The sequence below is a fragment of the Macrosteles quadrilineatus genome, unplaced genomic scaffold (genome assembly GCF_028750875.1).
Source record: "Macrosteles quadrilineatus isolate MER2022 unplaced genomic scaffold, UCM_ALF_1.0 Scaffold_4__1_contigs__length_99947679, whole genome shotgun sequence".
Classification (NCBI taxonomy): Eukaryota; Metazoa; Arthropoda; class Insecta; order Hemiptera; family Cicadellidae; genus Macrosteles; species Macrosteles quadrilineatus.
Genome location: NW_026542597.1, coordinates 6366527 through 6391117, shown reverse-complemented (window position 1 = coordinate 6391117; position 24591 = coordinate 6366527). Strand labels below are relative to the sequence as shown.

The 24591-nt window shown below is 37.1% G+C and overlaps 1 protein-coding gene across 1 annotated transcript in view; it reads right to left on the bottom strand.

Annotated features, from left to right (window-relative positions):
- LOC128993576 (protein RCC2 homolog) overlaps positions 1-18591 on the bottom strand; it is a 68373-nt gene extending 49782 nt beyond the window's left edge. Inside the window, exons 1-3 of the mRNA XM_054417553.1 lie at positions 18241-18591; positions 10607-10841; positions 6078-6209 (exon numbers count right to left, since the gene is read on the bottom strand). Of these exons, the coding sequence (XP_054273528.1) occupies positions 6078-6209; positions 10607-10841; positions 18241-18444 (571 nt within the window). The 5' untranslated portion in view covers positions 18445-18591. The remainder of the gene's footprint in view (positions 1-6077; positions 6210-10606; positions 10842-18240) is intronic.
- Between the last annotated feature and the right edge of the window lie 6000 nt (positions 18592-24591).

Below are 24591 nucleotides of genomic sequence, written 5' to 3'. Positions count from 1 at the left end.
GATGTTTTTGTAAACATTGGTTTAGTTTGAAAATAGAGTTTGTTCAAGCAAGATGTGTGAATAATATTCTTGTATAAGAAATAGAACAATTTCAATGTTGAGAAAGTGTTTAGGCTATTTTCTCCATGGGGCCAAATGACAAAGATGTCGTCTATGTATCTGAACCAATAAGTTGGTTGTAGAGTCTGTTTTTGCAGAAAGTCATTTTCAAGTTTTCCCATAAACAAGTTGGCGTATGAGGGGGCCATCCTGGTACCCATGGCAGTCCCTTTTATCTGCAAGTAGTGGCGGTCCAGGAATTGAAAATTATTCTTTTCAAGGATGAATTTGGTGAGGCTGATGATAAAGGAAGTCTTAGGGAGTTCACCTTTAGTTCTTTTGTCAAGGTAATGTTCAACTGCAGCAAGTCCGTGGGCGTGGGGGATATTGGTATACAGGGATGTAACATCTATTGTAGCTAGGATGGAGTTAGGTGTGAGCTTGTTTGTAACTGAAGAAAGTCTAAGAAGGAAGTCTGTTGTGTCTTTGATATATGATGGGAGATTTTGTACTATAGGCTGGAGATAGGTGTCCACATAAGCCGAAATTCTTTCTGTGGGAGAACCGCATCCTGAGACAATTGGTCTACCTGGTGGTGGGAAGGTATCTTTGTGTATTTTGGGGAGAATATATAATTTTGGGGTGGATGGGTTTTCTGGCGTTAGCAGTCTGACCGTTTCTGGGGTTAGCTGGTTCAGAGAGGCATTCCGTTTGATGAGGTCTTGAAGTTCCGAGTTATAGCGTTCTGTAGGGTTTTCATTCAACAGTTGATAGGTTGTGGAGTCTGAAAGTTGACGATCAATTTCTGCAACATAATCTGTCTTGTTCATGACTACGGTTGTGGAACCTTTGTCGGCTGGTAGAATCACAATGTCTTTATTGTTCTTCAGATCTCGCAAGGCTTGCTTTTCATCCAAGGTTAGGTTGGGTTGGGCAGCCTCTGGAAACTGATTTCTCAAAGGAAGGATCTGATATGTTTTGGACTATGAGATGTTGTTTTGGACTATGAGATTGATAAACTGTTCTATTGGGTGGTCCGGTGGTAAAGGGGGCGGGTCAAAGTCAGATGGTGGTTTGAATTTATTAAGCGATGTCATAGTGGTCGAGTCTGTTGTCGGAAGAATTTGATTGGCAAAATGATTCTTGAGTCTAAGGCTTCTTGCCATGGTCATCACATCTTTGATGAGTTCAAAATGGTTAAATTGTGGTGTTGGGCAGAAGCTTAGGCCCTTGGAAAGGAGGCTTTCTTCATTTTTGGAGAGAACGTGGTCGGAGATATTGTGAACTTGAAGAATATCAAGACTCAGAACATCAAGAATGGTCAGACTCGACCACTATGACATCGCTTAATAAATTCAAACCACCATCTGACTTTGACCCGCCCCCTTTACCACCGGACCACCCAATAGAACAGTTTATCAATCTCATAGTCCAAAACATATCAGATCCTTCCTTTGAGAAATCAGTCCAAGAGGCTGCCCAACCCAACCTAACCTTGGATGAAAAGCAAGCCTTGCGAGATCTGAAGAACAATAAAGACATTGTGATTCTACCAGCCGACAAAGGTTCCACAACCGTAGTCATGAACAAGACAGATTATGTTGCAGAAATTGATCGTCAACTTTCAGACTCCACAACCTATCAACTGTTGAATGAAAACCCTACAGAACGCTATAACTCGGAACTTCAAGACCTCATCAAACGGAATGCCTCTCTGAACCAGCTAACCCAGAAACGGTCAGACTGCTAACGCCAGAAAACCCATCCACCCCAAAATTATATATTCTCCCCAAAATACACAAAGATACCTTCCCACCACCAGGTAGACCAATTGTCTCAGGATGCGGTTCTCCCACAGAAAGAATTTCGGCTTATGTGGACACCTATCTCCAGCCTATAGTACAAAATCTCCCATCATATATCAAAGACACAACAGACTTCCTTCTTAGACTTTCTTCAGTTACAAACAAGCTCACACCTAACTCCATCCTAGCTACAATAGATGTTACATCCCTGTATACCAATATCCCCCACGCCCACGGACTTGCTGCAGTTGAACATTACCTTGACAAAAGAACTAAAGGTGAACTCCCTAAGACTTCCTTTATCATCAGCCTCACCAAATTCATCCTTGAAAAGAATAATTTTCAATTCCTGGACCGCCACTACTTGCAGATAAAAGGGACTGCCATGGGTACCAGGATGGCCCCCTCATACGCCAACTTGTTTATGGGAAAACTTGAAAATGACTTTCTGCAAAAACAGACTCTACAACCAACTTGTTGGTTCAGATACATAGACGACATCTTTGTCATTTGGCCCCATGGAGAAAATAGCCTCAACCATTTTTTAAATAGCCTAAACACTTTCTCAACATTGAAATTCACTTGGGAGTTATCTGAAACTGCGGTTCACTTTCTTGACGTCATGGTGGAACTGAAAAATGGCTCAATCTCCACATCTGTCTACACCAAACCCACCAACCACCAACAGTACCTACACTATAACAGCTGCCATCCCAACAACACCAAACGCTCCCTACCCTACAGTCTTGCCTTAAGAGGGAAACGAATAAACTCCGACAAGAAGAATCTGATAACTTACAACAAACAACTCCAAACTGCTTTTGAAAATAGAGGATACTCGACACAAACAGTCTCTTCGCAAATAAAAGCGGCCCAAAATGCTACTGACAATCCACCTAAGAAAACCAAAACCACCTACGATGTCAACCTGGTGACTACTTACCACCCAGGTCTCAACAGGCTCAATAACCTTTTGAAAACCGGCTACAACATGCTTCGAAGCTCCACCCAGACCAAAGATCTCTTCCAAAAACCCCCCACCATAGTCTACAGACAACCTGCCAATCTAAAAACCATCCTAGTCCATCCCGAGTTACCCGACCCGTCCGTTGAACCACCTCCAAGACTGCCCCCAGGTTCCTACCCATGCAATGAAACCAAATGCAAGACCTGTGGCATCAACATTCCTGCAGAAACCTTCACCAGCACATCGTACAACAAAGAGTACAAAATAAAAGACCACATAACATGCAATAGCGAAAACCTGATCTACCAACTACAATGCAAACTCTGTCAAGCTCAATATATAGGCCTAACCACCCAAACTCTTAGGAAAAGGATGAATGGACATAGACAGGATGTTAAAACAAACAAATACAAACCCATTGCAATACATGCAGCAAACCACAACTTAGACTTTGATACATGTTTCACCACAAAAGCCATAAAATCCCTCCCCAAAGACTAATGTAACAGCTCCCTACTCAGAAGGTGGGAACTAGCCTACCAATACATCACTGATTCCAGAAACCCTCCTAACCTTAACATCAGATAATTCACCCAACCCTTCCCTCAGCTAGCTTCATTTTTATAAAAATCAACCACCATATGTATATATAGGAGTGTATGTGTATATAGATGTACATAACAACAGGAATTTTCATTTAATTTTAAACAACAGTTGGCAACACTATTGTGGAACTTTTGAATTTGAACTGTAACTGCCAGTTTTCTTTCTTCTCCCTTCTGATGAAGTCCCTAACTGGGACGAAATATTAAGTTTTTCTGTGTTGTGTCATGTGTTTTATGTGTAATCAAGGCTAATCTGGACTCTATCTACCAGGTAAGCTAGCTGATCCCTATCCTTGTACATAATAATCCTAATCAGCCAATTGGCCTTTCCTTAACTCCTAAAATTAGTTTTTTTGTGAATTTAGCATTAATTGATTGTTTACAAAAAATTCTTGGATTTGTGATAATTCTATATGGGCTGCTACTTCCAAATCAATCTGACATTTAGCAGATACAATAAGATTAGAATCGTCAGCATACTGTATGAGTTTAGAATTATATATTACATTGTTACATAGACAGTTTGGCATATTCTTAACATAACAAATGAAAAGCAAGGGTCCAAGAATAGACCCTTGCGGGACGCCATGCTTTATACTTTGTGTTGCGGAGGGAATTTTTGAAATTATAGTGTTGTTTATATGACTGATTTCTGTAAATTGCTGCCTGTTGGTGAGATATGACCTGAACCACTGCAAAGGAGTTTTTTGAATCCCAAGATAATGTAATTTTTGTAACAGCCTTTCATGTGATATACTATCAAATGCTTTGGAAAGGTCCATGAAAATACCAGCAACACTTTCTTTTTTGTCTATTGATTCTATAATTGATTCAGTAAAATTTATCAGAGCTGTGGTGACAGATTTATCTTTGCAAAAACCATGTTGTTCGTCATCTAAAAGACTATTTTGTTCTAGAAATAGCATGAGTCTTCCATGCATGGCTTTTTCAAAAACTTTTGAGATTGAAGGGAGAATAGAAACTGGACGATAATTTTCTATATTAAGTTCATCCCCTTTTTTGTAGATTGGTATGGTTTTAGAAATCTTCAATTTGTCCGGGAAGATTCCAGAAATGAATGATGAATTTATCAGGTGTAATGAAGGCTTTATCAATGCGATTTTTGAAAATTGTATAACTGTTAGGCCTATTGGTATTTCATCATATCCGTAAGAGTTTTTATTTTTCAAAGAATCAATTACTTTAGCCAATTCGTCCTCATTAAGTGGATTGCATCGGAACACTTTTTGTAGATTTAACAAGTTATTTGTCAAAGTCACGGGCTGTGCTGGAGGCAAATCCTTAAGTAAATTTTCAATTACATTTACATAATAGTCATTAAAAATGTTACTAACATGAGTTGGATTGGAGACCAGTCTACCATCAGATTCTATTACAATATTTTCACCAGATTTGATTTTTTTATTTGCTACTTCTGAGTTAATGATTTCCCAAGTTGTTTTGGAGATGTTGTTGGAGTTTGCAATTTTATTACGGTAAAATTGTTTCTTTGCGTTAACTGAATTTATTTTGAACTGCCTTTTTCTAGTTTTTACTTGTTTATGAAGTTCAGTAGACTTTGTTCTTCTTGCCTGTTGGCTAAGTTCTACAATATTGTTTTTTTCCTCTTTTAGCTCCTCAGTTATCCATGTTTTTTTATTTTTATTTATTTTTAATAGAACTCTTGGAAAAGAAAGATCGAAATAATATTTAAATATGCTATCAAAACTGTTGTACTTTTCATCAACAGTTGCATTGTAGACTGCGCTCCAATCCTCCTTTACAAGTAATGAATTGAAGAGGGTCATGTTATCTTTTGTAAATTTCCTCCCATACCTAAATAATTGTTTATTTTCATTATTACCTAATGTACATCTAATTTTCAATACCTGCCCATCATGATCAGACAAACCAGTTACTAAACCTTCTATCTGAAGAAAATTGACATCAATGTTAGTTAAAAAATTATCTATACCAGATTCTGAATTAGCTGTTACTCTGGTGGGAAAGTCTACTAAGTACCTTAAGCCATGCCGAGTAAGAACATTTTTAAACTCAACTGATTCAGTAGAGCTTTGTAAAATATTTATATTAAAATCTCCAGCAATCACAATATATTTTTCTTTTTTTAACAGTATTAGGTTATCGAGCCTGTTGAAAAATTCTATTGTTTGGAAGTTAGGTGTTCTATATACTGCCGCTGTTATAAATTTGAATTTACCTATCTGAAATTTGGCCAAACAACATTCAAAAATTTTATCCTCACAGAGGCTGTTTAATTCTAAAGTAACAAACAGTCTCAATTTATTCATCATTGCCTCCAGGATTGATTATTGACAATATAAATAGGTTACATACCTTACGTCGTCAATCCTAAAAAAGTAACATAAGTAACATAAGGCTAGTTAGAAAAAAAACAAAAAAAAAACGCTTAGGTCCTAAGTTACAAACATTGGGCCTTCTAGCACATCTACCTGGGCAATATATAAAGATCCAGGTAAACATTACAAGTAGAAATTTGCAAAAGAAATATATATATAGCCTAGAGCCTACCGTTGAAAAGCTAAACGTATATTTCATATGAGTTCCCTTTAAAAGTTTCTTTAACAGTACCTGTGCCTAATTCTAAAATAGTCTTTATCCTAAGCTACCGGTACGTACCAGTTAGGAAGAGAGTATGGTTGCGTCCACAAGCGGCTCCTACAATAGTCAAGTTCTTGAGCTCTTCCAACTCAACAGGGACATCATGGCGCTCCGTGTTGCCAGTTCCCAATTGACACTTCTCATTGCGACCTTTTGGAAGTTAATTTAAACATAATTAGGCAGTGTTGGGGAAGCTACTTTTAAAATGTAGCTAGCTGCTACAACTACTGCTACATTTCCAAAAAAGTAGCTTAGCTACAGCTACAGTTCCAAAATACCCCCGCCGCAGCAAACCTGCAGACTAAGCGAATTTCCATTTGACTGATAGGATTTACACTGAAATGTCTACTTAAAAATATAACATTTATTCTTGATTTAAATAGAATTAGTTTAACAAGTACTTAGGTTTGCTGCATCAGGGAGGGTAAAACTGTTTTTTTTTTTTTTTGTTTTTTTTGTAAAATGTGAGTAGTTAATAAGAAATAAAAACATTTTCCAAATTTGATCAAAATATGTTCACAAACAAGCAAACTACAACAGTTTACTTATTCTCCATAAGAATAACATGGGAATTTTAAATGTACAATTTTTTGGTATTTTCTCCGTAACCATTAGGCGCATAATAACGCTTCAATATACTAAATTATTTGTTTTTTTAAGCTCTTCAAAATGGTTTGGAAAGAAATTGCTAAATTTTATGTTTTTTGGGTCAAAAATGAGAAAAACCTATTTTTACCCCATAAAACCCCCCGTAAACCCCCGTTCCCATGGTCCGATCATGCTGGATCGCGAACTCGTTCGAATAAACGTACGTTTACACGTTTGTACCAAATTTCATCAAAATCGGATCATTCTTGCTCGAGTTATCGTGCTGACGGACATATATATATTTACAAACAAACAATATAAACAATGGTTAAGTGTTTTATGTATTTTGAAGTTTGAAAATGGACTAATGTCCGAAACATGTCACTTCTTTTTATAAAATATAATATTCAGGGTGCTCAGTTGTACTTATTTACTTAAATATTTAATATATATATATATATCTAATATATAAAATTCTCGTGTCACAGTGTTTGTCTGCAAACTCCTCCGGAACGACTTCACCGATCGTTATGAAATTTGGTGTGTAAATTCTGTAGGTATGCGAATCGGACGTAAACTATTTCCCGTTTCGAAATTCTTAAAAGGGCTCTGCCCCAGTGGCTCTGGAGTTTCCCATGTTAACCTTATGAGAAATGGAATTAATGAATCTTAACGGCTGTTTCAATTAAACAAGTTGGTTCTGTTCTATGATGTTCAATAGCATTAAAGTTACAAGGATTACCAACAGGGTGCAGCACTATTATTTCTTTTACATTTATGGCAACAGCTAATTTGCAACCAAAAGGTGAGTGAGCGTAGCGAACGAACTTCAACCTGGAGGCGAGTTAGCGTAGCGAACGAGCTAACCTGAAGGCAAGTGAGCGCAGCGAACGAGCTCCAACCTAAAGGTGAGTGAGCGTAGCGAACGAGCTCCAACCCAAAGGTGAGTGAGCGTGGCGAACGAACTTCAACCTGGAGGCGAGTTAGCGTAGCGAACGAGCTCCAACCCAAAGGTGAGTGAGCGTGGCGAACGAACTTCAACCTGGAGGCGAGTTAGCGTAGCGAACGAGCGAAACTGAAGGCAAGTGAGCGCAGCGAACGAGCTCCAACCTAAAGGTGAGTGAGCGTAGCGAACGAGCTCCAACCCAAAGGTGAGTGAGCGTAGCGAACGAACTTCAACCAGGACGTGATTGAGCGATGCGAACGAGATCATCTTGAAAATTAAACGTAACGGTACTTTCTTTCCATCGGTCTGTCTTAGGTACCTATAACTTAGGCGATACGAAGTTCGCCGGGTCAGCTAGTAAATATATAAATATATATATATGAATTTGAACGGATGGTGTTTTTGGCCTCTAGGGACCTCAAAACGAAAAAAAAAATCGGTCCCGCGTCCAGGTCTTACCATGAGTACTACGGTAATAGCTTATTCCCTATATGGGAAATTCGCTAATATTCCCTATATGGGAAATTCGCTAAAAGTAGCTAGCTACAACTACAGCTACAATGAAAAGTAGCTACAGCTACAATTTTAGCTACTTTTCCAAAGACGTTACTTTTTATTCCACGCACGTTAGGTAAATGTAAAATTAATTGCAACTACATTTTTATTGAACAAAAAAAATGTCAGTATTGTATCTAACATTACTCGGAAAACAAATTATTCCTAGATTGTATTTAATTTGTTGGCATTATAAACCTAACATTATAACAAAAGAACCAAATAGTTGGGTGCCCCATCATATTTAGTACTTATTTTTAAATATTGCATTACTGTATTTTTAAGCATCTTAAATGTAAATTTCATTAAGTTCAAAGGACATACAACCAAACTATATTTTAAAAGCTCATTTTTATTCTTTATTATAGATTCATTTATAGATGTCTTATATCAACAATTAAGACCAATAAAACTGTAAAACGATTATTTAAACATACTTTTTTGTGTTACAGAGCCTTGCCTACTGAAATTGGAGTTTATTGCTTTTACTTTTAATGTTAAAAACGACATTGCTACAACTTTTAACCATAGTGATGAGTTACTTGTTCTATGAGTAACACTTTTCAATGCCAATAAATCGTCCTTTATTGTCATTATGCTTAGGGCAAATTGTGCTTCAACCTAGTTGGTACAGAAAACAGTATTCAGCAACCTATACTGAAATCGGCTTTTAATTTAAACATGTTGAAATTTGTAAAGTAAAAATAACATGTAGGCCTACTTGGCCATGTAACAAGTTGGCTATAGTAGGCTTGTTCTTGCTAAGACTAAACTAAACAGATATTATATTATTCCTAATAATTGAACTTGGAACTTGGTATTCGTCTTAAACCATAGCTAGCCTAGGAATAGTCCTATACAAGAGCTGTAAGCAGGAGCAAACTACGCTATTTTTTCAATGTAAGTTTCATGGATATGGAGATTTTTTCGTTACAATTATCATGTAGGCCTAGCCTAGGCATATATTAAATCTCATCAGGTAAATTTCCTCTTTGTTAATTTAGTAAACCTTTAAAACATCTTCGTAATCTAACCAAGGAAGGGCTTGTGATGATAAACCACAATCAACAGCTGAAACAAAGGTTGATGGACCAGCTTTCTCATTATTTTAAGTATTGTTGGTTTCAATTAAAACCCAAGTTGAAACACCATCAATATAATAAAGAAACTAAGTTGATTACTAATTTCCCTGTCAATCACTTGCAATCATTCAATAGCTTCTCTTGTCACCGGTAACGTTTAAACGTCGTCTGCATCTAGCGATTTTATTTTATCTGACAGTAATCATAGAGTATTAAATTAAGGAAATGAGAGCAAAAAATGTGGATAACACTCATTTAATGGCCTCCATGTCCACACAACGTTTTAATAGGGAATGAAACAGCTGCAACCAGCTGTATGAAGCCAAGAAAGTAGGCCTAATTTTTTTGAAAATCTCAGTTTGAAAGAGTTTGTTTCACGTAAGGTTGAGGTTATGATAAAAATCACTATCTCAAACAATGTTAATGTAGCGAGAAAAGTAGCTAAAATTCCGCTACAACTACTTTAAAAATGTAGCTAGCTACAGCTAAAGCTACAAACAAAATCTTAAAAGTAGCGTAGCTACAGCTAACGCTACAAAAAAAGTAGCGTAGTTAAACATAGTAGGGAAGTAGCGCGCTACTTCCCAACACTGTAATTAGGAGCGTAATTTCCTTAATAAAATAAGGTTAAAGGTAATGAGCCCTAAGCATTTCATACAAACAAACATAAGCCTACTGTAATGAAAATTGTGTAGGCCTATGTAACAAAGTATTTAAAGTAAAATTATTATACAATAAGCCTTACAGCTCATGACATCTAAGCTGGCACTTGGCCGATCGCTACTAGTATCCAGTTCAAAAACATTTGTCCCGTCATGCGGGTTGCATAAACTGTCCTCGCGACCCTTATGAAGGCGCTCAACTACATAATACAAGGGTGAGTCAACCCCGTGAGGAATCGGAAATGTTTGCAGTCCGGTCTTTTCCCTACCTCCACCCTCCTCCCGCCTTCAATGCCCGCGCTAGGCCAAGGGCCAGCTTAGATGTCATGAGCTGTACTAATAAGATTGTCATTTTTCTGATAAATTGTAGCCTAATTCACCTTAGATTACCTAAGTTTAAGATAAGTGTATGTTTTATGTTTAACTTAAATCTTAAGTTCAACAGATCTTTTGTAAATCAAAGTCCCAATAAATCTTGTAAACTTACTGGATCAATAGGCTAAGTTATCAAGTTTACTAGGCCAAGGCCTACCTAAGTTTGTTTGAATGATTTTGTTAAAAATTGAGATCACAATTTTACTGTAATCAATTATGTGCTAAAAATTTTCTCATACAATATTGAGACTCTGCTATTAGGGTAAGACAGTACCAGTATGCTAAAAGTAAAATATATTGAGAAATTCTAAATAAATAAATCAAATGATATAGTCTTACCAAAAACCAATGCCTTCCAATCCTCTGTTATGATGACACTATGGGCAGCGTTACACCCGGACACAACCATGTGTACTCTTATGTTGTCGAGCGGAGTAAATACGTGGGGTGAGAACAAGTTCCGCCCTTTGTTGGCAGTCTTGCAACCTTTTGGAACAGACTTGCGAGCCACCATATCCCAGTTGGTAGCCCCACATATCAACACCTTGCCCAGATGGTCTGGGCCTTTCACCCTCTGAAAATTGATTGAGGTAAGTTATTACACAACATCAGGTAAAAAATACACTGAGGTAACTTAAGTTAACCTAAAATGTAACTTTATATCTTAAGCTCATCATAGTAGGGGGCGTGGGTTGGATTATACTAATTATGTTTAGCAACTTAAGTTTACAGGTTTCTGACAAGGAATAGCCTAATAAAGTTATAATTTAACTTTAGGGTACACATCTATGTGTAGTTCCCTATAGCAACATACAAACGGTACCACCGATAACAACCGATACTTTGTTAATAGTGATAGTTACAAATGAAATAATCGATATATTGATAGTTTTAATTGGGCGTAGGCTAAACTAAAGTGCAGCCTCTCTATTTACTACCTTTTCTGTATTTATGTAGCACCTCTAGACTGTCAGCAATCTCTCTCATGTTGTGGTTTATAGGTCGATTACATGAGTTAGATTGCTGACGGTCTAGAGGTGCTACATAAATGCCGAAAAGGTAGTAAAACTAAACACATTAGAGGAATTTGAAATTTACAAATAATACCACGACAACACTGCCAGTGTTTTGGGGGGATATTTTTTTGCTAGCTGTCATAATGAATGTATAATTTTGTATAAGCAGCCCGAAAAAGTGTTTCTAAGTAGCTCACTATCACCACCAACAACATTTTGCCGTAATTAAGATAGCTTAGCTAAGAATGGTAAAAACGGACCTTGCCAGACAATCCTTTATATACCAGTGTCGAATTTTACTTGCTACATATGTTTTGGTGGTTCTTAACTCCACCATCGTCAGGATTTAAAAAAGATCCACTTCTGGAGGTGTCGTCAGAATACGACAAACATTTAGGGGCGGTTTGGGAGCTCGGTATTAGCTCTAGTCCGCGACTAAGAACTGGATATTTCCGGTATTTAGGCTGCCGCCTCGAAAACGGGTTTGGGAGCTCGGGATCAGTAAGGCGCGCGCCTAACTTGTGCAGGGATAATCTCGCGCCTAAATGTTGTTGGTTTGGGAGTCAAGTGGACTTAGGCGCCAGCCTAAGAGATAGTCTCGGTGGGTTTGGGAGACCAATTTCGGGACTAAGAGATATGTTTTCGTCATAATCAGTGAGTTTAGTCCCAACTTTAGTCCTGGAAGTCGACATCATGCCGGTATTAGCTCATTAGCAAGTTAATTGTTTACATATTATTAAGTAAAAGAATGTTATATTGGAATTCGTTATTAAATTCCAAACAATTTCATTAGGCCTACCCTCAAAGTATATTTGGTAAAAGTTTTTTTTAAGGTTTCTGTTGTTCAAAATATAAAAAAATCTTGCAGGAAGTAATTTAACAAAAGATTATTTTATTTTTGTTTTTACTGTTAACTTCAATAAAAATATGGAGCCTGAATAGAATTTTTATTTCAACTTAGAGTTTGGTTATAAGCACCCGTACCTTAATTATAAATATTTTATTAGCTAGGAAATAATAAGCAACCCCATACATAACCCCCCCCCCCCACTCACCCCCTACGAAAGAGTGAAGAGATATATGAACAAAACATAAAAAACTGCAAATAGCTCACAGTCATAATCGTTTTCTTTTTATTGCGTTGTGATTGAGCTCAGTTCAGTGTCATTGACTAGTGCTAGTTACATCAAAATGTAGTACCTAGATTATTTGGAGTATAAGAAAATATATATATATGCCCTACAGTATATCAATAATCCCGCCACAGAAAACCTACAGACTAAGCGAATATCCAATAACCTAATAGGACTTTCAATAAAATTTATTTAAATAGCTTTAGGTTTAACAAGTAACTAAAACTACCTACGTGTAGGTATGCTACTACAGGGAGGGCAATAAAGTGTGTTTTTTACCAAAATATTATGAGCTTTATTTAAAATACATAAATATGCCAAGTTTCATCAAAATATATCTATAAACTACAAAACTACAATAGTTAACTTATTCTCCATGAGAATCACTTAATCACATAGGAATTTTAAATTTAAGATTTTTTGAGAATTCTCTGTAGCCAATAACCGTACAAAACATTTTAAGATACCGGTACTAATTTGTTTTTTATACTCTTTTAAAATATTTTAAAGATAAAGATTTATGTTTTAGGGGTTAAAATTTTGGGCCTCTGGGGACATCAAAATGGAAAAGTATATCGGTGCCGGAACTAAGTGCTACCTACGGTAAAAGCTATTTCCCTATAGGAAAATTAGAAAAAGAGTGTCATGTTTAAAATTTTTTAAATTGACAAAAATGTTTTTGTAAGTATTAAAAGATAGGCCTATACCTTTGCTTCACAAAATCATAACCTCCGCAATTACTTAAAATACTTTTTATTTCCGTCAATACCCATATATTAAGATAAGATAAGATCTTTATTTCCATTAGATATTTTTTTGAATACATTGGATATGTCAGGTTACAATATATAATCTATACAATAATAAATCGAACAAAGGGCTCACCCATTTTACACAAAATCATTGCAAGTCAATTTTTTTGTCAAATATTCATCAATTGAATAGAATGCATTTGCAAGTAAGAACCTGATTACAACAGTTTTAAATTTAAAAATGTCCATGTCCCTAATAGCAAGGGGTAGCTTATTAAATAACCTTATGGCTAGTACAGATGGCTTTTTCATTGATTTACTTAATCTAACATAAGGCAATTGTAAGTCATGTCTTATTCTAGTGTTGTAAGAGTGCACGTCATTATTATGCACCAAATCTGGTTGATCTTTAATGAATAGCAAGTTTTGCAGAATAAAGAGTTAAAATTTTTATATTAGCCTATACAGGGCAATTGCTGTTTAATTTTAAAGCTTTTTATTGCATAAAACCGAGTTTTAGATGTTACCGTTCCACACACAGGGTAATCTTACTTTTAAATGATTACCTAATGTTTTTAATTTTTGATCTCTGAAAGAAATCATATTGATTTTCAAAAGCCTATGTTGCTCTGTGCCTATTTAAGGTGTAGTACCATAGATAAAACATAGCCGTCAATGAGATGTAAATCAACGATCTTACAAAACTACATTTTTGCAATGGTAAAATGCAGAAACTTACACCATAGTCTACTAATTAGCCACCGTTGATATACCAAGATAAAATTTTATCCATCTTCAATTGTTCATCTTTTGTTGTTGTCAACGGTAACGTGCTCTGCAGTGGCCGTTGCCAACGTCAAAACCTGAATTCCCCGCGATTCCCTGTCCATCTAGCTGCGCTGCAACTTATGTGCGACTATACTTGATCTACGACCATTTCAACTTAGGCGCGAGCTTCCAAGCCTGGTTTCTGGTCCGGGGACTAAAGTTAGGCGCGTCCAACACTAGGCCTCGCTAGCTAGCCAACACTAGCTGGGCTCGAGCTCCCAAACCGCCCCTTAAGTTAATACAAAAACACGAAACGATTACAGATAGGCCTGTCAATTCGTACATTGCCGACGGCAGGATTTTTTTTTTTTTTTTTTTTTTTTTTTTAAGGGAGAGGAGGGAAAATGCTTTTACGCACACAGGTAGCCAGCCTGTAGTGTGAGACTCCTGAAGAAGACTACTCACTAAAAAACCCCCTCTACTCTGTTGGACACAGACCTGGAATTGTTTGTCACATTACTTCAAGTCAGGCCAACATGTTACCTAAGCCCTCAGGGCTCTCACCGTTTATGGCATTTGGATACTTTATGACCAACACCGCATCCCGGTCAAGGTCGAGCTTCTTGGCGCGGAGAATATCCTGGATGTAATGTGACACACAGGTCCAATTGTCCTCACCCTCCGTCATCATCGGTATGACCGTGTCCACCGACAGCCGTCCTACTAACTGTTGAGCCTCCAGGCGGGGCCTTTCCCAACGCTGGCAGTGGAAAAAGGTATGTTCCACGTCATCGAGAATGCCTGGGCAGTATATGCAATCGGGTGACACGGCTTTGCCCATCCTGAACAGGTACGACCGGAAAAAGCCGTGACCCGTCAGAAATTGGGTGAGGTAGAAGTCCACCTCTCCGCACCGCCGATTAACCCAAGGTTGGACTTGCTTTATCAATCGCCTGGTCCAGCGTCCCCGAGTCTCCTGTTCCCAGCTCTCTTGCCACAGCTGGTAGGTGCGGGTGCGTTCCTCTGTTCGTGCCTGGTCCTCCCCACGGCGCTGATAAATTGCTTTTCTCTCCGCCGCCAAAAGTTTGACGGGGATGACTCCAGCAACCACCAGGACGGCGGGTTCGGACACTGTTCGGTAGGCGGATGCAACTCTTAGTGCTGCCTGACGCTGCACTCGGGCAAGCTGCATCCTATATACCTCCTTATTTAGAGCGTCTGCCCACACCTCAGCACCGTACAAGAGTACGGACTGGACAGAAGACATTAACAGCCTTCTACGGCTGGACCGAGGCCCTCCGACATTGGCCATCAACCGGCTAAGAGAGGAGACCACCCTAGCGGCCTTGTCCGCCGTACGGAAAATCTGATCCCGCCAGCTAAGCTTGCTGTCCACCATAATCCCAAGGTACTTGGCAGAACGAACGGTCTGGACTTCAACGGCCCCTACCCTCAACGGCACGATGGTGTCAATCCGTTTTTTTGTTAATATCACGATCTCAGTTTTGCTCAAAGCAAGCGAGAGACCGTGGTCTGTCATCCATGCGTTTATAGTACGCATAACTCGGTTCAGCTTTAGCTGAGCCAGCTCAACACTACGTGCAGCTATCAAAACTGCAACGTCGTCCGCGTACCCAACCAAAACAGTTTCCTCAGGCATTTCAGACCTCAGGAGGCTGTCATACGCGACATTCCAGAGGTCCGGGCCGAGTATGGAACCTTGGGCAGCACCGGAAGTGACACTCATCGTCCGTGGGGCCTCTGTAGTGTCATACAAGAGGAGGCGGAACCGGAGATAATCCTCTATGATACGCATGAGGTATGCCGGAACGTGGAAGGTGTTCTCCAGAGCATCGAGCATATCGCACCACCTCGCCGAATTAAATGCGTTTCGCACATCGAGAGTGACGAGCAGCACAACCCTTCGAGAGTAGTGGTTAAAATCCTCAGCTCTCATCACGGCTTGCTTCACCTCTTCAACAGCGTCAACCGTAGATCGAATCAGGTTCAGGTTATGACGGACCAACGTGGTCTCTGGATTGTTGTCTGCGTTTTCAACAGCTGATATTGGACTATTGTAGTGACTAAGAAGAGTATTGAAAATATAATGGGATTCATAATTAATTGAGTGTTTTCACTTAAAAAAAAATTTGTGCTATCAATAGTTGTATGTAGCCTATATTTCAAACTCCTTAAAGTATTTAATAAATTTCCTTTTCTGCAGTAATCCAGCATATAAATCGGTTAACTTATTATTGTCAATAATTTTGAATGGAAAAATCGATTATGAATCCCATTATATTTTCAACACTCTCCTCCGTCACTAGAATTAGTCCAATTTCAGCTTTTGATAACACAAACTATCCACAGACCACGTCTTTCCGTCATTACCTGATTCAGTTTATTTCCAATCCTGCCCGCGGCAATGCACGCGTGAATTGATAGGCCTACCTATCTGTTATCGTTTCGTGTTTTGTGTAAAAACGGATTGTCTGACAAGATGCGTTTCTACCATTATTAGTCATAAAAGGCAATCCTGGGGCTATCAAAATTAATTATAAGATTACTTCGTCACAAAAACCTTTTGTACTGGTGGCAATTATTAAGAGATAGGCTACTGTGGGTATTTTGCCCGGCGATTTTTGTAGAAGGCAGCCTGGGAGTGGCGAGCAACAAGTCTGTCTTATTTCGTGACTCTGCCTATAATTTTGAAACAAAATACTTTTTGCCAAAGTATTATTAATACACTTAAAGCTGTTTGAATTCTTAAGCCCTGTAAAAATTAACGCCACCTAATATATTGTACAGTTACAATATAGGCCTAGGTACTGTGTTGGAGTAGAGTAATTCACCGAGTAGGCCTATATTTTTGTACGTTTTGAAGACGTTGTCTATTGCAATACCCACTGAGCACACATAACTTATTGGCTGACAATACAGATTCTGAATTGTAAATTGAAAAACTTCTAATTCTTCCATTAGTTAGATTTATATTGATGTATTGTTAAATGACGTTTAATATTAAACATTTAATTTTGATTATCAGCAAGTTTGTTTTTTGTTACCTTAACCCTTTGAGTGCCAACGTCCGGGGAACCGGACGTTTTTAAAACGAGCCAAAAGTGCCGACGTCCGGCCGACCGGACGTTTTTAGAACGAGCCAAAAGTGCCGACGTCCGGCTGACCGGACGTTTCGTAATGATCGAACAGTTGTCATAACAACCGAATGGATACTCGGATTCTTTTAACCCATATATTAACATTGAGTCGAAAGTTCATCAATTTTCGTTGGTCGAAATATCGAAAATTCGATTTTTACGAAATTTTAACCTAAAAATCACCAGATCGCGCTCGAAATTTTTGGCGCGACCTTCGGGAAAAATCATCGGCATTTTTTGAGCGTTACTTTTATTTCTCGCCTGGCACTCTAAGGGTTAAGTTTACTAATTTACTTACTTTAAATGCTTGTTTTATAGGTAAAGGAAAAATTGTCAGATAAATTGGTGAGGGGAGGGTAGGTTTAACTTAAATAAACGGCAGCATAAATTGGGGGGGGGATTGCACTTCTGGGTTTTGGGGGGATGGGCACCTCACTTCAAAACACTTAGGTACTTAATACAGTCACGAATCCACATAATACCCGACCTACCTTCCTCACATGCCTAAATAAGAACTGATTATTTGGTTTCAAAAATCAAAACGAATTGATTCGATTTCATCCCGCATTAGATCAAGTAGGTATTTAAACAGTTGTTTGCTCTTCTCACTCAGTCCTCCTCACTCCTCACTCAGTAGCCTACCGACCCGTCCAGTCCAGACCACGCCATATTAACACCTTCAGTTCCGCTCAATTATCCTTAGATTCGTAATCCTAACCTTCGTTTTATGGCCACTACGGCAATTTAGGAATCTCTCCGACAAAAACTGATTGCATTTTTTGGTTCAGCGTTAAAAGTACTGTAAGTAGACATATAAAAATTACATCATATATCCCAATGAAAATACAGTAAATATTTGCCACGCTGAACACCAAAAACACTTCAGTTCAATCAACATCAAATAAAATGTTCATAAGTTGTATGTTAAAAAAAACTAATTGATAGGCTAATCGAGTCTTTCAAGTGATAACTTATGCCCAAGCCTAGTTCATCATAGCCTACTTTTCAATAGGCCTACTGGACAAAGGACTAAGTTTAACTTAATTAAGTTAACTCTCAAGCTTGATATAGGCTATAGGTATTAACTTATAAGTTGAATTTGAAGCTGTTTTAGGCTCGCATTAATTAATTAACACCAAAACATACCAAGGAATCGTCATCGGCTGGCAAGTCCTCAATATCATTATTTGGATCATGTTCATCGTGGTTTGCAGGGGAACCATCATTAGAAACATCACTTCCAAATTCGTCATCAAAATCACTCATGTCTTCATCATGTTTAGCTTTGCCGTTTTTCTTCGATTTCTTAGATGCCCTACCTTTTCCTTCAGATTTGCGTTTGGTTGACATTATTAATTCGCTAAATAATAAGTTAATAATTTAAAACTGTTCAAAACTCAAAAATTGTAACAAATTTTTATAAACAACTCAACACCAAGAAAGCGGAAAAGAGAGAGCGCCAGAGCGTCAAGCGTCTACAGTCAAATGCAAAGAGTTACAATAAATAAAACAATAGAAAGTTGGGTTAGATTTCTTCATATCGATTGTGTTATTAGGTAGAAAAATTAACTAATTTATGAAGCGTTGCATAATTAAATAAATATGTAACAAAATGCGAATAGTCAAACCAAATAAATAAATTGCAAAATAAAAAGCACTGTGTTTTAATGCCAGCCAGTATTTACTCTACAGGAACATATTTACTAGCTAAAGAAATTTCATTTCATTTATTACAGCTTGCTTATATGTGTCAGCATGTATAATATGACAACGAAACTTCCAATTAATTATGCGTTTTGTTCGTAATTGACCTTTTAACGTTAAGATACGTTGGAAATAAATCATCTTGACCGACCCACCTCTACCAAGAAGTTACCTTACAACTAAATTAAGTAACATCTCCTTAACAGCTTAACTTTTATTAATTTTCAACGGATAAGAGTATTACCATAGATAAAACATACTCCCTTAGTAGATTTCTCAATTTCTGACCGTATAGGAATTATGTCAAGTAGGAACTATAAAACCTATAAATATCTTTTGTCATAGTACAAGCTGGCACATGGTCCAATGGGCTATTTCAATGCATAGGTTGTCGACAAGGTGCCACAACAACCCGCCACGGAGCCGAATCAGTGTTTTGGTGGTTTTGGTAAGAGAAGAAACAACCCGCCATGACAAAAATATACCCACTAGGGTTGACGGTGTACGTATCCGATCCGTCTAGATGCAGCCTCGGCCTCAATAACGTCCCACCACGACAACCCGCCGACACGCATTTGTCCTAGGTGGTGGGGGAACTTTCACGCTCCCGTCTAGGCACAACAGTGGCTACCACAACAACGTGCCACCATATTCGCTCAACCCGTTGATTTGCAGTTCTGTACAATTAGCCTAAATATATTGCACAATGATTCAGTTATTTTAGAGAAAGTTAATTAGTTGGCTCGTATTATAATTATTATTAGCATTTTTGCCATGTGGTACGCTTTTAATAGGATTATTACTTATTTCCTAGAAAGTTAAAATCATAGATAAAACAGAGGACGAGTAAGTTTTATTTATATGGTTAAATGTTAAATATATTTGATGAAAACATCTTAAACAGTTAAAAAGTGGGTAAATGGGGCTCTTTTTTTGATTAAATTGTTAGCTGCTGCAATTTCGATGACCACCAGAAAATGATGACGATTTTTTATGTATATAAACACTTTACTTCACAAATTCCTATATTGATTCAATCAAGTGCATGTTTTATCTAAATTTACTAAAGCAATAACTTTTATGGCTCCATACCTAATTTTGTTTGTCCTATGACGCTAGGCACCAGCCTGGGATTGTTGTGGCATAAATCTATTGGCGATTTGGTGGGATTTTAACCCAGGACCCCTGGGACCAAAGTCCCGCGCTCACTCCCCAGATAATATAAATAACCCTTGCTTTACTTTATTAAGGGCGTCTAGAAGGGATTAAATTAAAGCAATTTGTTTTATAATTTTTCGAATTTCCCATATGTATAGGGAACAAGAATTTAAGATATTACTAGTAGGTCTCACAAGACCTAGCCCTGAAACCGATTTACTTTTTTGTTCTCATATGTAAATCGTTATTTAATTGTTCTACGCAATATATTTGGTTATTTTAGCGAATTTCCCATATAGGGAATAAGCATATATGAATTTGAACGGATGGTGTTTTTGGCCTCTAGGGACCTCAAAACGAAAAAAAAAATCGGTCCCGCGTCCAGGTCTTACCATGAGTATACATGAGTAGTACCACAACAACGTGCCACCATATTCGCTCAACCCGTTGATTTGCAGTTCTGTACAATTAGCCTAAATATATTGCACAATGATTCAGTTATTTTAGAGAAAGTTAATTAGTTGGCTCGTATTATAATTATTATTAGCATTTTTGCCATGTGGTACGCTTTTAATAGGATTATTACTTATTTCCTAGAAAGTTAAAATCATAGATAAAACAGAGGACGAGTAAGTTTTATTTATATGGTTAAATGTTAAATATATTTGATGAAAACATCTTAAACAGTTAAAAAGTGGGTAAATGGGGCTCTTTTTTGATTAAATTGATTAAATCGTTATTTAATTGTTCTACGCAATATATTTGGTTATTTTTTATTAATAGAGCATCTTTGATGGAAAAACAGGAAATTTTGTCACGACCATCACGGACATAAAACTGAATATTAAATATGGTTAATATTACTTTTATAACTATGTTTTGCTATAAGTTAATTTACTTTTAGAGATATTATACAATAAACAGCTCACTAAGCTTTTGGTATGTTTGGTCTTTCTAAAAAAAAATTTAAAAAAACCAATAAAATAATTTTAAGTTTGTATAACTCAGAAAAAACTTACCTAGGACCCGAAAAATCGTTATGTTTATAAAGAGGTGTGCATCTTCTGGGTATAAAACATTGAAATATGATAGGCTATTTTAATTTCTGAAATTCTTATGATAGATGTCATAAACGTGATGGTCAGGGACAAGCGGTACGGTCGTGAATTGTCTGGAATAATCTAATTTTTACTAAAAAATCTTTCAGTTATACTAGTTAAACAATATGTGTTTCAGTTGAACTAAACTGTTCAATTTACAATGATATTTAAAGTTATTGTCACGACCAAACACAGTATAATCCATAAGGATGGATTGGTCGTGACATTACGTGTTATTTGGCTCTGTTCTGGCGGTAGCCCTGCACCTCATGTTCGAGGATACAAAGTGGACTTTGGCTAATCTAGCAATTGAAATATTTTATAAACAAAAATTACTATTCATGTCTACTTCATCAAATGACTCCGTACGGTCATGGACACAGCAAAATTACAAAAAACACAAACTTGCCTTTATTAATCTTGTAATTGTACTTTCAACTCGAAACAATCCTGACGTACACCCCGAACTAGTCTCTAAAACCAAACCGACTGACTCCATCGACGCCAGGCTTGCCACTGTCGTGCTCCAAAGTTGCAAATTTTTCCCTAATGGTCGTGACGTCAAATCGAGGTACAGACCTATATAGTCATGGTAGTCAGTTTACAATGAAAACAAAATTATCATATGCTCCTTTTTCGTAAGTTTAATAACTATTATTTATGTAATAAAAATGACATTATATATTTCGGCATGAATAATTATTCTAAAAACAGCATGAAAGTTGCAAAATGTACCCTAGGGACACGTGACGGTCGTGAGTATTGAGGCTTTAAAAATACGAAAAAAATACCTAGAACCTATTTAAAGCCAAATAATTGTGTAACGTGTTGCCCCCGTCCCAAAAAATATTAAAACACATAATGATAAACTACATACAGTACTGTATTCAGAATCTACCAAGTAAAAGGCCAGGGACATAAAAACGTACGTTTCAAAATTTTCACTCAATGGCGTTTCCCATGTAAATTTTGAAGCTCGTTTTTCGTGTTGTGTGTGACACTGATTGCTATAGTGTCGACAAAATTTTGAAAATCTTAAATGCCCCCGCCCAGCAAATCTGCAGACTAAGCGAATTCCAATTGCCTGATTTGACTTTCAATTAACTAAATCTATTTCGATAACATTAGGCTTGATAAGTAACTTACCTACCAAGGTTTGCTGCTACAGGGAGGGTAGTGTGTTTATTGGTAAAACATTAATAGCTTAGTATAAAAAATTTCTAAGTTCGATCAAAATATATCTATAAACAAGCAAACTAAATGAGTTTACTTATTCTCTATAAGAATATCATGGAAAACTAAAATCTACAAATTTTTTATATTTTCTCCGTAACCAATTACCATACAAAAACACTTCAATATACTAAATTATTTGTTTTTAAGCTCTTCAAAATAGTATAGAAAAAATAGTTATTTGTGCAACTAGTGAGAAAAGTGAGCAATTGACTCACTCGAGAGAAATCCTTACTCACGAGCCGTAGGCGAGTGAGGAATGGTTTCTCGAGTGAGGCAATTGTACTTTGAACTCAAGTTGCACATTATACTTTTCCTACAGTTACCATAAAACAAATAAATTGGTGAAGAAACATAACCTATTTTTACACAGAAGTGAACTTTTAATATAACATTTAACGTTAAGTGACAAATACAACAGTACAACAGCTGACCAGCTGATTTACAGCCAGTGCTGCCAACGTATTTCGCGTGCATGACGTTGCCTGCATGTTACGCGCTCCCTATTTTGTGCCTTCACGTTGCAAATCTGGAGTGAGACAAAGTAATGTAATTAGAGTCTCACTGATGAGCGAATTGGCCACTTTGCTTTCTCAAATCAGTGAGAGAACATGTACCTACATTGTTAGGTAACTGTAGGAAAATGTTATGTTTTTAGGGCCAAAACGAGAAAAAATAGTATATTCCATTACTAGGACCGAAAGTGGCAACTTGGGGCGGGCTCAAGTTTTTGTACGAGGCGAAGCCGAACACAGGGAACCCCAATTTCACGGGCAAGGCAAAGCAGAGTATGTGAGACCTATTTTCACATGAGGCGAAGCCGAGGACGGGAACAATGGAGCAAGTGCCGGACAATAACTTTCGGCACAAGTTATGAACGATACTTTTCATCACGACGCAAAAATACACAAACACAGACTTATTTATTTTTCAATTAATTTGATTAAACATCGTAATATAAAATCTTCTAAAAGGAAACCTACGTATATTTTCGATTAATTTTTTAAACTTAAAAATAAAAGAAAAAATTCTAAAGGAAACCTAAGTATTTTTCTCAATAAATTTGGTTCAAACAGTTAAGTAAAACAATAAAACAACCTTTAACAAAACAGCTGATTCATTATTATTTCATTACACTAGCGTGCTTAGGGAGTGATTGGAGAACTAATTGAGAGCGAGGGAAAATCAGTTGACCGATTTTCCCTTGCCCTAAATTAGAGCTTGGGAAATGACTTCTTTCATTGATGGTGTTTATGGCCTGTTGAAGGCAGCAAACATGTTTGTGAATAAATATTGGTTTACAAAGGTAGCGTTGGTCTTTTGGTTTATGATGATAAAAAGGCTACTCTGATTGAAATATTGGAAATTGTCTTAGTCAAATATGAAGATGCAAATAAAGGTGGGTTGAGATAAGCTTACTTAATTAGTTCCTGGTCTAAAAAGCACTAAATTAGCACCCCCACCCAGATATTATTTCTAAGTGTATGCCCCTTTAGTAAAGTAAAGGCATCCCATTGACCAAACTTAAACCTAGATTTGTTTTTAAAAAACTACTATTAGCCTAGTGTAAGTTTATGTGGTGGTACTCCTCCGAAAGGTGCAATTGACTTTACATATTCTATCAAAAATGGGCCCAATCAACGCCTGATTACTATTTTGCGACTGGTTAGGGTTGTACTACCCAGTAATTGAAACCAATACGAAATTACTTTTAATCAGCATCTTCAACATGCATATTTTTGGTTAGTTTTAAGAAACCGAGACTACCTCTAGGTTTTACTGTATTGTGTGCACTGGCCATTGAAAAATAAGAGCCTCACAATACCAATTCTAATAAAATTGACTAGAACCACACCATCCTAGAACAGAACCAACTTAAATTATAAGCTAAAAATTAGACATACATAACTTATATCTGTAGCATTTGATTTATACGATTCCTGGCGGAGATTAATTATTATGATGTTGCCTAAGCCAATAGGCCCTGAAAGTGTCTGATTTATGGAAGAAATAAAAGGGTACCGGTAGCTACCAAACTTATGACAGGGTTTATGTAAATTTTATTTTTATATGTATAAAATTCAATAGTTTTGCCATTACTTTTGTCTAAAATAATGACTCATGGTTATGATTCATTATCTTTCTTATCTTGGTCGGTTACGATCCGCAAAGATCACAACCTCTTGTGGCAGGAGTTACTTAATAATAATGTAACTTTAATTTTAAGTACAGAATTGAGAATAAAGACATGGCAATAGGTTCTTTGGGGAATAATAATCAAAAGGCTTTTATTACACGCAAG